Source organism: Hydractinia symbiolongicarpus, chromosome 7 (genome assembly GCF_029227915.1).
Source record: "Hydractinia symbiolongicarpus strain clone_291-10 chromosome 7, HSymV2.1, whole genome shotgun sequence".
NCBI classification, from domain to species: Eukaryota; Metazoa; Cnidaria; class Hydrozoa; order Anthoathecata; family Hydractiniidae; genus Hydractinia; species Hydractinia symbiolongicarpus.
The window spans coordinates 12,055,997-12,070,273 of NC_079881.1; the positions used below are offsets into that span (position 1 = coordinate 12,055,997).

Below are 14,277 nucleotides of genomic sequence, written 5' to 3' on the forward strand. Positions count from 1 at the left end.
ATAAACATTAATCTGTCAAACATTGGGCTGTTTAAATGGATTGTCTGTTTTTCTTGTCTACAAAATGCTTGTCATGTCAAGCTGTAACTTTATTAAAAAAAAAAAAAGACAATGTGAAATTTTTTGTAAGGTCAAAAACAAAATTTTTGATTTAATATTTTCACAAATCGACACTAAAAACATTCAATGGAAATTATTTTCTGCGTATAAACAATTTAAACAATTCTGCAAGGTTTATTTTCAAGATTTTATGTATATATAAGCAAAAAAAGGAAATACGCAAAGACTTGGTTTTTAAGAAGATTAAGACTGAGTTTTTGCTATCATTTAAGCACGTTTACAGCTGAAATTCATACATTCTTATAAGAAACATAATCACAACAGCCAATATTGAAAATGTTGATTACAAATATCAATATGCGCAACAAATGTTGAAAATGATTGGTTTGTTCCTTATGCAACTAAGCTAATAGCTACAACCCTGAAAAAATACTTGTGAAATGTTATTCGAAAATTCAGCCTTTTCATTATTTTTGATGTTGAAATCTGTTTACTATGCCCCTCCCCTTTCCCTCAAAAGTCAATATTTTTCACCTATAGTAGCTAATCCATATTTCTAAAGTGCTTTTATGTTAACATAAACCAAACTCATTCAATATTCAACATTGATTTTGGGGGAATTGAGAGTTGAAATTCACAATGAAATTCACAATATGTGTTTTAGGGTTGTAACTTAGCTGGCTACTTGCAAGATAATTTTATTTTTTGAACTGATCGGAGTAATATGAAGTGCCACTCAGCGTTAGTAAACTATACGTTAAGTTTTAGTTCTAAATTTACTAGAAAACAGTGAAATAAAAATGTATTCACATTATTCTAAAAAGGTGGCTAGGTATAGCTAGCTAACATATAACAAAAGATACGCACTTAAAATCTGGAATATTTTAACTTTTTTGTGACACTTCCACTACCAATAACCTCTTTATAACTGTTGTTAACATTGATTTTATGAAACCGACAGTTAAAATCAAAAGAAGAATGTATCAACATTTTGTTGATACATTCTTCAAACTTGCATGTAAACAACTAGCATTCCGAAACTTGGTCATAACTAATCTCGTTTTCAAGTTATTTTGCATTTTCGCACCAAACTTACTTTCAGTGAGAAAAATGCGTGACATTTTATTCTTTTTTACAATATTTTTTCATAAAATATTGTTTCCAAAGTGTACTAAAAATTCAGAAAATTTCTTTGTGAGAAAAAAGAGGAATATAAAAAAGTTACACGGACCTGTGTCCCATAAATAAAATCCATTTTATTTATAAAAAATTATACATTAATATATTATTGAAATCCACAAAAAACTTTTCGTGGGTTTCAACTTATGTAATGTAATACAGTAGAGTCTCCATAACTCGAACCTCTATTACTCGAACGTCTCCTTAACTCGAACGAAATCGTTGGCACCGTAAAAGTTTCCTAATAAACTCTTATAAAAAAACCTCTACTACTCAAACCTCCATAACTCGAATGTTCCCTTAAGTCGAACAGATTATTTTGTCCCTTGAAGGTTTTTGACTCCATAACTCGAATTTTGTGGCATTTTGAAAAAAATTGATAAGTTTTCCTGATCATTAACTCTTTATCATTTTCATATTTTAATGTTTACGTGTGTTGTGGGCCTTATATTGTTCGAATGCATGATTTGAATGTTTTGTTTGTGTTTCGAACGACAACGCTTTCTCAACCAATTTTCAAAAACAGAATTTCATAGCAATCTGACAATGGCATCTGTGACAGGGTCAAAAAGAAGTAGAGCCAATAACAAGTCCTGTAAAATAAAATACAGTACCCTCAAAGAGCTTGAAAAAGGAACTGCTTCAAAGCGTTTTCTCGAAATTTGGGGAAGAAATGTTGGCTTCCCTAAAGGACTTAAATAAAAACATCAAACGAGATTATGATGATACTTGTAAACAATCAATTATAACTGATTTTTTTCAAAAAATTTGAGCAAAAAGCAACTAAAACGCTCTGTTTTTGTATTTCACCAACCCAGAACCCCCAATAAGTAAGACTAGGTACTTAATATACTGTTTTTGTTCATCTGGTAGGCAAATAAGGGAAAAATTTTGAAAAAACTTGAAAACCTCTACTACTCGAACGTCTCCTTAACTCGAACGGTTTCCTTTTTCCCCTGGCCGTTCGAGTTATGGAGACTCTTCTGTATTAATGTCTAAAAACATAAAAACATAGAAAAATATCTTTAAGCATATGTAAAAGTGAGCACGATAAATTACTATGTATTAAAAAAACTCGTGCACATAATAATTAAAAAACTATGGAGTTATATATGGGACAATATTTGTGCATGGTTTTCGTTGCATTTTCGTCGTGTCGTATCTTTTTTCGTGGTGTGGTTTTCTTCGCGTCGTAATGGTTTTCGTCGTGGCGTATTACTCATGTTGGTGTGATCTCATGTTTCGTCGTGTCGTATGTCACTTCGTGGGGTATTTCACTTTGTGGCGAAATAGTTATGCTTTTTTTACACGGAAATATTAATTTTCTTAATATTTTACACAATATATTTCACCTTCTTTCTAATGGACTTGGTCTTTCTACTGGGTAGAGCTAGCTATTATTTTTGTCATTATAAATAGAACTTAAAAATAGAATATAATTTTTAGCACTGAACTAAAGGTTTTGTTTATTTTACTGCACTTTATTCATGTGACTTGTAAGCGTTACACGAATTTAGTAATTTCGTGTTAAAAAAGCATAAAAATTTTCGCTACGAAGTAAAATACGCCGCGAAGTGAAATACGCCACAAAATGAAATACGCCACGAAGTGAAATACGCCACGAAGTGAAATACGCCACGAAGTAAAATACACCGCGAAGTGAAATACGCCACAAAATGAAATACGCCACGAAGTGAAATACGCCGCAAAGTGAAATACCCCGCAAAGTGAAATACGCCGCGACGAAAACAAATACGACTCGACGAAACGTAAAACCACCCCGCAAAGTGCGACGCGACAAAAACCACACCACGAAGAAAGATACGACAAGACGAAAAGCATTTACGACACGACGAAAACCATACACGAATTTTGCCCCATATACAGCTTCATAAAAAACAACCATTCAGATTAAAGCGTTTCCGTTGAAAATACAAGGGGACCAGTGACAATTTTTTGATTTCTTTCTTCTTTAATTGTATATTTACACAACACGTCGAAATAAAATTACATTCAGCACTCTGTAAAAATCTCAGTTATTTATCAAGTATTGTTCCCATTGGTGGAACACAATACGCCATATTGTTGGTCACAGTATTGCATTTGCACCCTCCCTCGTTGTTGGTTTTCTTACATAGACAGTTGTCGCTGCTTCCGCTGTATTCACAATCAGCATGATCGGTGCAAATCCTCATGATCGGACACTGCTACAAAATAAATAAATAAATCAAATATGTAAACAGGCAAATTTGGTTTTCCCGCGTTTTTTAAAATAATTAGATAACGTTTTTAAAACAAACTCAAGGAAGAAAATGAAGCAACAGACAAAATCCAAACAAAAACCGAAAAAAAAAGTTTATAAAGGATAGCTTACCGTCGTGGTTTGTGTGTTCACAGATAAACAAAGATACGTTGCAAAGATTGTAATAGCTATGAAACCTAAAAAAGAAGAAAAAGAAATTCTAAAATTTGCCCAAAATAAAACTCCTTTACTTCACTGTATCAAGTGGATTATTTAAAATAACAGGTTGCTTGCTAACTGTGAAAAACAGCAAAAAAAGCATGAACAAGAAGAATAAAAAGTCTAAAAAAAGAAGAACAAAAAGATGAGTAAACTAATATGGAACCTTTCATGGTTTGTATCCAAGAAACAAGTATCGCTCGAAACAATGACGACGGACTGCTACTGTAGACGTTCTACATTCAATTTATACTTTTCATGCATACTCTAATCAGGAAATAACGACATCATTTGCGTGACCAGAAATCAAATTAGCGGTACCTCAGTACTGCAACAAAGTATGTCATAAGTGTCCGTTCAATTTGTCATTGTCAAAAACCATATTTTTGTAATTTGAATGTTTTAAACATTATTCACACTGGGTTAATATATTTTCCAATTATCTATGGTTAATTATTTCGGAAGATACGGGTATACAAACGAGGGTTTTTGATCATCTACAAGGACGGAAGTTGAATCATCACTTGAATATGGTGTTAATTTTATCAATCTCCGTAAGAACTATAATATTCTTGTGCTTTGAAACAGGTGACACAAATTCTGGATTACTTCGGTTAAAGATGTCTTGCTTACTCTTTCAGCTAGCAGCCACATACTGACATTAGCCTGAGAAGTATAATATGTCCAGCATTTTATCACCCGTCCTGGTTGGGGCAGAGAGTGTTTTTATAAAATCTTTTTCTGTTTTTGTTTTTTTTGATATTTTGAAAGTGATTTTCCTGAGCAACATAATAAAATAAAGCACGCTATACGGAGGATATATTATCTAAAGAAATCTTTATTTATTATTTTCAAGCCGAACTAACTACGAATTTCAAGAAGCAGGAATGTGTAAAGTAGTTGATCACCCTTCTTGCCGCATCATCCTTCTTGCCACGCCACCTCCGTACGTGTAGGTAGTGCCTCGGTAGTTACACCATTATGATAATTATTTCCAGTCTTTGTGAAAGCAGATTCATTGGTTCTGTGGGAGGACTAATTTTTTAATAAAAAGAAAGATTTTTTTAATATAATTTCATAACAAAAATTACGATAAAATTTTAAAAAGCATTTGGGAATTAGAATATGGGTAATTATGATATAAAAGAAACAAAAAAAAGTCGATTTTGCAACTTATTCTTAAGGACTTGCATAAGACATTTAGCTACGTATAAAAGTTGTTGAAAATGAACATAGAAATCTGATGGCTGAATATTTCCAACGTGCATAAAAACCATGTGGCTTTGACAGCTTTGTAAAATATTTAAATATAGAAATGACGTCACATAATCATTTGCTAGCCTTCTTAAAATTGATGAACTCACGTGAAAGTAATTTGAAATATTCAGAAGAGGTCAATTAACACTAATTAGATGCATGCTGTCGTTAATGAGAAGTTTGAAACATCACTGGCTTTTAATTGAGAGTTAACACCATCCATGGTTGAGTTGCTATAGCTAATCAATCGTAACAAAAAACACAAGTGAAATTTCAGTGGCTGCCTGGATTTAAAACGTCAGCAAAAACTAATCATCCAATCCTGAAAAGTGTCGTAGAATCCGTATTTTTTCAACTGTCTTGACTCTTTTTGCACATAAATCCGCCATTTCTGAGCTGATAAGAGTTTATGTAAAAAAACTGACTTTGTCACATTCAAGGGTCTATTGTCTTCTATTTTTGTGCAAAAAATCAAGAAAAAGCAATGATCCAATTCTGAGGATCCAATTCTAAGAAAAGATGCCAACAGACGCACCTGTACCAGGTAGGTCCAAAAAATCTTCTACAGCGATAAAATTTATCGCATTAGATTAGATTAAAATACGAGTAAAAAAATTTAAATTGGCTGATAATTGCAATAAAAAAATAAAAATAGCAACCACCTAAACACACGTAGTGAATGCTCGCATTCAACATCCACAACAGCCAATTTTTTTCCTATGTACATGTTCAAGGTAAAGAAAGTGCGAATTATCCGAAACTGAACCAGATTATGCGATATTAAACCAGATTTCCGGATGTTGTTGTGCATATCTTATTTAACACGCTTTCTCTTTTCATCATTATGTGTAAAAGCATGAATTGAGTAATTCTGATGCAAAAAAAAAACAAGAAGCCAGGGGCTTAAAGATTTCCGCCATTAATCTAAACATTTTAAAATCTAAAGCAAGCCTTGAAAACGGAAAATTATGGGGTAAACAAATCACTGAGTATCCCAGTTCTTAATTATTATTGTAAATAACCTGCAATGTTAAAATATAACTTAATAAATAAAAAATAATTTTTTACATAGCTATAGGAAGTATTCTAAAATAACATCAGGAAAATTCTGAAAATTCTAGAATACAAATGTTGTTGTGTACAAACTTGACGATTCCAATATAAAACTTCTGAATGAGCCGAATTTAAATGATGAAGTAGTTCATTGTTAATTAATTCTGCAATAAATACATATTAGCATATGAATATTTCAGTATTTAGGCCTTCAAAATTTACTCTCTTGTTGAAGATTTGTTTAAATGCTGATGGTGCATGGTTTGAACAGCTGATCTGAAAAAGAAAGTACATTTTAAAAATGAGAAATAAGAAAACAATTTTACCACAAAATGCATTAAAATCAGTTTGTTTAATTATTGTCTTTTTAACCTTTCTTCGCCTCTTTGATTTGAAAAGGGAAATTATTAAAAAGATACAAATCAATGCCATGTGATACACAAGCTATATTATATATACAAATATATGTATATAAATTTAATCAAGCTGGCTTTTGATCTTTGTTAAACAAGTAACATATTAAGCAGGTTTCAAAATCATGTATCACACATGATTTTGAAACCTGTGGACAATACAGGATATATTTTCTTGAAATCGATTTATTGATTTCTCAAATTTGAATGCGATTTTTTGATTTTAAGGAAACTGATTGGTCATTGTTTTGTTTGACAAATCCAAAAAGTTAAACATATCTAACTTATGAAATTTCAAATTGAGAAATTCACCAAGTTGAAAATAAGAGGGTAAACACACAATAAATTTTCAGATTTGATAAATCGATGGTTCATTTCGTGAGATTTTTAAAAATCAAGTCTTTTCTAAAAAATCTTTGTGATACTTTGGGTGAGTTCGAAAAAGATTTTCAGGCAAATTAGGCACTCAAGGAGAACTGATAATTAATTAGCCAGTGACAGAATAGTTAGCCGTTTTCAATGGCACGGTATAATTATAAGCCTGAGGGATTCGATTCCCTTTGACGCAATTTCTCTTCCAGGGCTTGGGTTAATCAAAGCCATGTGAGGAAAATTGGGGAGAAGGCACACTGTGTGGGCTTTGGGATGTTGCAGGGAATTGTCTGTTAGAGCCCGAACCGTAAATGGGTCTTGCCTAATTCTATGCAGAATAATTATATAAATATATACAGTGCGTACAGTATAACTAGCTGCTCATACAACTACTTATACAGTAGATAATTTTTTTTTTACTTAAATTTCCACACTTTTCTTCGTATCGATCTTCCTATAGCCATCTATAATTATATAGATCCACATAAAGTTGTGCTTCAATTAAAACCAAAAATAGGGAACAAGAAACGATTGTGCAAAATAGTTATCAATTTTACTGTAGCAATATGTCGTATTATTAAACAACAACACTATTCTGATTTCAAGAAAAAACATGGAAAAGACACAGTTTTAAAGGAGACAAAGAAGCTTTTAACGGCTAATTATACTAAGCGTAGCGTCTAATTATCCTTCATCAGCTAACTATATGCTTTGTTGCAGGCTAATCATCAGTTCCCCCTGGCTGCTCGGTGCAAGCAAAAATAAAATTTTGTCACGCTTCGACAACGTTTTTGCGGAAAATATAAAAAAAATCCTGTGCGAATGAATATCTTTATATCTGATAGAAGTAGACCCTTTTTCCAATAGGAACAGGAGCTGGGTGTCCAGCTTTGGAAATACTACAAAAAAGCAGGACAAAGTTTTTTTAAGCTGGCTCTTTAAGGACTGGCACTCTTATCAAAGCACTGTTTTATGTAGCTAGCTGGATAGCTACAATCCCGGTCAAAATATATTGGCAGTAAGCTACAAAAAGTGCAGTATAATCCTTTCTTACCCCCTCTCCCCCATTATCAATGTTTGGAAACGCGTTAGCACAACTTTTGAACATTGATACTGGGGAAAAGGGGGCTTTGTACTTATCAAGCTCTTGCTACACATGAAAAAAGGGTTTACTGCCATTATTTTTGACCGGGATTGTCTGAATTTCAAGAAAAAAATTTGACAAGAGTTGTGGCCTTTTTCTTCCTAGAGAAAGTCAAAAAGGCCTCTGTAACTCGAATTTACACGTGGACTTGACCCTAGTTTCTATGAGACTACTATTCTGTAACGAATCCAGTGAAATGATAAGCAAAATTAGGCGCCAAAATTCCAAGAAAACGAAAGTGAAATCAAATGATATTCAACACAAGAAATAAGCTCTCATCTTAGCCTAAAATAACGTATAAAATAAAGTATAAAACCTAATATAGAATGGCAAACAATATAAATAGCGATGAGGAGCTTGAGAACAAAGACAGTTGCCTTATTGGTACTAATTTTCTGAATTTTTGACTCAATATACATGTACCCTTTCATTGCCAATTTAATAACCAATCTGTTCAGATTGGTCATTAAATTGGCAAATGAAATTTTCTATTTCGCGAACTTATCAGCGTCCGGGCTGTGGGCTGTCTTTACCTATCTATCTCCTTATCTATCTCTATATCTCCCCAGGCGATTTTAAAAAAAATAATTATTTTTGTAAGAATACCAATCATTAAAGCATGCATTACTTTTTTTTCTTCTTCGCATACCCTTTCGTCATAAACGCACAGGCTAAATTGCCAGTTGTTTTCCATCCTAATCATTAGTTACATGGCAACACAATGTGAAAGTCTGAGTTTATTTCCTCCAAGATTTAACGCGCATGGAAAAATTAAAGCAATTCACACATAAAGTTGAAATTATTAAATTTTTTTGCAGAGAAACAAAAGAATAAAAGACATCTTAACCAATCAAAGTACAGTATCTAACTATCGAACGAATCGAATGTGTTTGTTACATCCTACCATAAAACTTTTAAAAAAACAAAATTATTCCAGGTATATGTATTTTCAAAATACCATTCATATTTACACATTTGGTAGAATTTTTATACATAAAAAATATGATGACTTGCGCTATTTTTAAAAGAAATACTAAAAAAATCTCTAAGTAATATAAAGCGCGTTTTGAACAACTGCGGATAAAGCGTTTCTCACTAATGTAAAAAATATATACACTAATAAGTCGAGTTTCAAAAAAATATTACCTAAGCATTGTATATTCGTCATAATTTATAAAAATTAAAATTAAAAGAACACGCTCTAAAACAGAGTACCAGAAGATAATGATCACGTGAAATCATATCATAAAAAACCAACAACGTTACAGATAGTTTAAATAATAAAGACAAAAATGGTGTTTTTTTTCACGAGTTAATACCAATTTAATTTTTTACTGAAATTCTTTAAATGATTTAGAAAACAAATCCGCAAGAGCCTGATAAAAAGAATCGGGTACCACACAACCGAAGACAACAGCAAGCATGGAGGAATTTCACGAAGTTATTTTGATTTTTGTTTTAAATTTTCCTTATGTTTACCTTCTCCCATGGCTGAGACAAAGCGTGAATATTCTATTGAACTGCCAACCAAATGTTACAATACAAAATAATATTTTCTGTGTATAGAGAAATTCTCCTCAACAATTACCTTTGTGATTAGCGTACACTTTTTAAGTCACTGATAAGCCAACTTCATGAAAAACAATATTCAATCTCACATACAATCATCGACAAAATAGATTGAAACAGGAAAGCTAATTTCGAAGCATTTTAAATTTCAACACCATTTTTCCCGAATTTTTTTGTTGTGCGGGTATGCTAGAGTATGCTCCTAATAAGTTTGTCCACTAGACTTACGTGATCGCAAAAGTAACCACTTTACACTATCGACCATTTGACCCTTTTGTTCAAATTTTATAATTGACGAAAAACGTGCATTTGTTTCAATAATTTCGTCCAAAATTGTAATAACAAACTGACTCAGTAAATAATATCTTGAGTTACACGAACATTATTTATTGGTCTCATTCATCACACCACTAAAAATAATCGTTCCTTTGGAACCGTTGTATAGCAGTAAGTAAATGTGTGTCGCTACAAATGTACATGTTGATTGGTGTATCGTCACAAACGCACGTGTTAGTTCGTGTGTGTCGCCACAAGCGTACGTGTTGGTTGGTGTGTCGCCACAAGCGTAGGTGTTGGTTGGTGTGTGTCGCCACAAACACACGTGTTGGTTGGTGTGTGTCGCCACAAACACACGTGTTGGTTGGTGTGTGCCGCCACAAGCGTATGTGTTGGTTGGTGTATGCCGCCACAAGCGTATGCGTTGGTTGGTGTGTGCCCCCACAAGCGTATGTGTTGGTTTGTGTTACACAAACGCACGTGTTGGTGAATGTGTATTGCCACAAGCGTGTTTGTCATCATGTACTTGCGTGCGTGTTTTTTGTTGTCCAATTTTACTTCATATAACACCAATATATAACTTAGGATCACTACATCAAATCTCAGGAAAGGATACCCTACACGCACGTTAAAAACCGCTCTAATTAAAATATAATCTAACTCGTACGAAGAACAAAAAATACAGTCAAAGAAAAAATTGAAAACGACTTCTCAAGGAAAGCTGTCTATCCATAATGCATAGTATACAAAAAAAAAATGACAAATCAAAAATCACAGATAGCACTAACACAAAACTCACAATCCAGTATAGTGAGGAGACTTCGGGGCGTTTTCTTTTTTGTTATTCTTTCTTTCATCCGAACCTCCGAACTTCTCCCTAAAATTAAAACATGGCTGGTTCAATTATTCTGCAAAAAGTACAGCTTTTAAAGTTTATGTTCGAGACAACACATCACCAATGACTGACTAAACACGGATCAGTATTTTGGAGGCAACAAGAATTTGACAAACGACAGTGATTGGCACCGCTGGGGAAATATTGTTAAATAACTATGCATTTTGTAAGCACATTTTCTAATTAATGCATAGCCCACCTTAATTTTTGATTAGAAGTCAACCAATAAAAAAGGCACTCACCCGAAAAACGGGATAACTTTGACAAGCTGCAGTTTACTCGAGTTGGATGTGAGTTCTGTATGATTAGATATACAGATGTTAATCAAAGTTCGTAAGTATTCTTGTAATTTATGCCGGCGTTCTTCCACGAATTTTATATCCTAAAGAAGTAGAATATAAGATGAGGTAAACATTCTAATCTCGTCTTACTTACAACATTACAACAGGGATTAATCTTAGCTTCTCCGAAGAGTGCTGTGCAGGTTAAGTTACCTGTAGATCAGCTTTGATGCGAAACTTCCACTACTAGACAGTATATCGTATACACATACACTTACTAGGTGCATGTGTTTACGATACTTGGGACAAACAATCGAGCAAAGGTAGAAGACAGTCTGTGCGCAGCAAAACTGATACACGAGTGGGTCAGTTTGTACGTGTTTTGATTATTTAAAAAAATCCGCAAAATAACTGCTATTAAGATTTCGGATTACATCCGAGATCTTATTAAAACGGGCGGTCATTTTCTTCTCCTCCTTCTTCTTCTTCTTCCACCGATTTTTTATCCGATTGCCGTAACGTCACGACTTTTAAAGTTCGACCTGCCCCCGCGAGCTAGCGCTACGCCGGCTGTGTGCTTATCTTGATATATAAGAATGAATACTGCGTTACGAATTTGATCACAAATATTGTTATAGACTGTTATTTCAATATTATTTGATGAGCTATGCTAGATACTCCTTCAAATTTTCCACTCCTTTAAACCAATACACCTTTCCCGAATTTAAATTATCGATTACATCATCGGCATAAAAACGAGGCACTTCTTAGTAAACTTAGTAAACATTAAAAATACAGCTGGTGAGTGTTATACTTTTATGCGTTGTGAATGATCTTTTATTGTGTATTTTTCTAAAGGATTGCAGGTTTTTCTTAACGAAACTACTTATAATGTAATTAAAAACATACTTGACTTGTAAAAGAAGAATATGTATTTGTGATGGCAAGTAGCAGTCAGAAAAGTCAGCAAGAAATTGATCATAATTTAATCTATCCAGGTATTGCGACCTCTCGACCTGGTAACTCTTGTTGCGTACTGTTATGCAAAGTTCTACTCTTAATAAACCCAGAGTTAAAGAGGCATTGGAATGTTTAGTTTAAACAGATTCTGAAAGCACATATGAAAGTTCTTCACCTGATTCTGAAGAACAACCTGGTTTTTCACTCCTGATGAATTAGAAACTATCAAAACTGAGGAATTCAATGTTAAACGAAAACTAATTGATGATACTATAAACGACTTTACTGAACGGCTAGGTGTGTGTAATGTTGATTTAATTTACCCAAATCTTTTGGGATTAATACAGAATCTACATCAATAAACTCATAGGGTTGTGTTTCGTTATGTTTTGATTTATTTGAAGTATTTGATATATTGATATGAGTAACAATCTTGATGGTATGTTCTAACGGTAGTAGTTGGTGTGACAATGTAGATCGGACAAGTTGTTTTTTCTTTTTCGTGTACTGTCAATACAATGAGCAAAACCAACCTGTTTGTCAACCATAAGCATATCTTCTTGCAGTTTTAATATTCTTGGATTTATGTTACACAAACTATGATTAATTCTAGGATCATAACGTTAGATGGATACCTTTTTGTCAGCATTACTTTTTACAGGGTTGTCCATAACTAAGTCTTTAAAAGTTCTGTTTTTACTTGGAGCAAATGTAGTTGTTGATGTGAAAATGCTATCAGCAGATATGTATAGTTCATCCCTAAACTTTCTGCCACGCTCCAAAGTCTTAATAATTGCCACACCGTGCTGTTTACCACTATTTTGCCTCGTTTTTATGCACGCAATATTTTGAATCTGAAATATTTTAGCCTGCAAGGGCTTTTCATTTCCTTTTTAACATGTTGGCACGTCAGGAGTACTGCCGGTTTTTTTTTATGGTATTACAGTTTTTGCGGGTAATTTTATTAAACAAATGACTTTTGTTAATGTTGAGGATTTAAATTGCAACTCGGATAATCAAGCAACGCAAAACATTTATTACCTTTTTTCCAAACATTTTCTTTTTGGGAAAATCGAAGTTTTCTAACTCTGGATAGGACTTACACATCTACAACGAAATTGAAATTGACTATAAAATACAACACTTGAATACGATGAAGATTAGTCACAATCGTTTCTTACCAGGAGGTTCAATTTGTTGAATTGTGAGTATCTTCGATAGATGTTCCATTCTTCGTCGTCTATTCGAATGTAGATCTAACAAAAATCAGTACTGTGAAATATTTTACGCATCGTAAAAAGGATAGAATAAATAAATTAGTAGGTACCAGTAACTCAAAATCTACCTCCGTAGATGCAGGTCAGGGTTTTTTAAACGTTCTTATTACGAAAGAGGTTTGATGACGAGGTAGCAAGACGCAACTATAAATATTTGCGTTTTGCTGCTCGGAAAAGTTTCTTTTAATGTATTTTAAATAAAAAAGGGTTTACTTCAATATATCCTACTTTCTATTTACTTTGCATCGTTTTAGAGTAAGGAAAAGTTTGAGGAGACAAAAACACACACAAGCAGCAGGACATCAAAATAGACCAACCTGGTATAAATGGTGTGCGTCGGTTCCTTTTCCCTTCAGAAACACAGAAGGTATCCAAATGTTAATTAGTGGCCTGTTTCTCGCGCATAAACTTTGACTGGAGTCTTGAACAGTTTCAGTACCTTCCAAATCTTGTGGAAGGGGACCTCTCAAGGAGACGAGTTCTTGTTTCATGCGAGATATCTGACTATCTCGCGCAACAAGTTGTCGTTGAAGTGTTTCTTGAAATTCCATCAATTCACCATGCATTTCTGCCATCTAAACATGAGAAAATTTGAAACAGAACTAAAAAACAATATGTTGCTATTTTTTAATTGGCAGTAGCACTGTGAAACAAAATTTAATTTCACTGTTTTTGTGGATAGCTACCAATGGCTATTAAGGTTGTTTCAATGCTGTTTAACCTTTACTTGTAACACAAAGAAACTGCCAGATACGTCATCTTCCAAATTAAATAGTGGTTAAAACAATGATGAGCGATGCTGTTTTTTCAAAAACAAGTACCACGAAAATAAAAAGCACGAGTTATACCTGGGCAAGTTTATCTTCGAAGATGCTGTCATTTTCGCTTGTTGTTCTATCTTTTGGTTTGAGAGGAATAGGGACATCTTCTGCTGGTACGCGAAGGTTTACAATAGCTAGAAGAAGAGATACTTCAATTCATCGCGTTTAAAATAATTGTAAGTTTTTACTGTTAATCTTTACACATGTTTGCTTACTCCATGATAAATCATGCTGTGAGAAACGTGTGTGCTGCTCCAAA

At 33.4% G+C, this 14,277-nt stretch overlaps 1 protein-coding gene across 4 annotated transcripts in view; it reads right to left on the reverse strand.

Annotated features, from left to right (window-relative positions):
• Positions 1-6,023: 6,023 nt before the first annotated feature.
• Positions 6,024-14,277, reverse strand: part of LOC130649614 (sorting nexin-29-like) — a 28,060-nt gene continuing 19,806 nt past the window's right edge. The window contains exons 16-22 of one of the 4 annotated variants that reach the window (XM_057455935.1): positions 14,046-14,152; positions 13,515-13,772; positions 13,102-13,176; positions 12,962-13,027; positions 10,922-11,061; positions 10,584-10,661; positions 6,024-6,286 (exon numbers count right to left, since the gene is read on the reverse strand). In XM_057455935.1, coding sequence (XP_057311918.1) covers positions 6,229-6,286; positions 10,584-10,661; positions 10,922-11,061; positions 12,962-13,027; positions 13,102-13,176; positions 13,515-13,772; positions 14,046-14,152 — 782 coding nt within the window. In that variant the 3' untranslated portion in view covers positions 6,024-6,228. Of the gene's footprint in view, positions 6,287-8,867; positions 10,402-10,572; positions 10,662-10,921; positions 11,062-12,961; positions 13,028-13,101; positions 13,177-13,514; positions 13,773-14,045; positions 14,153-14,277 lie in introns of those variants that run through there. The other 3 variants (XM_057455938.1, XM_057455936.1, XM_057455937.1) reach the window with 3 other exon arrangements.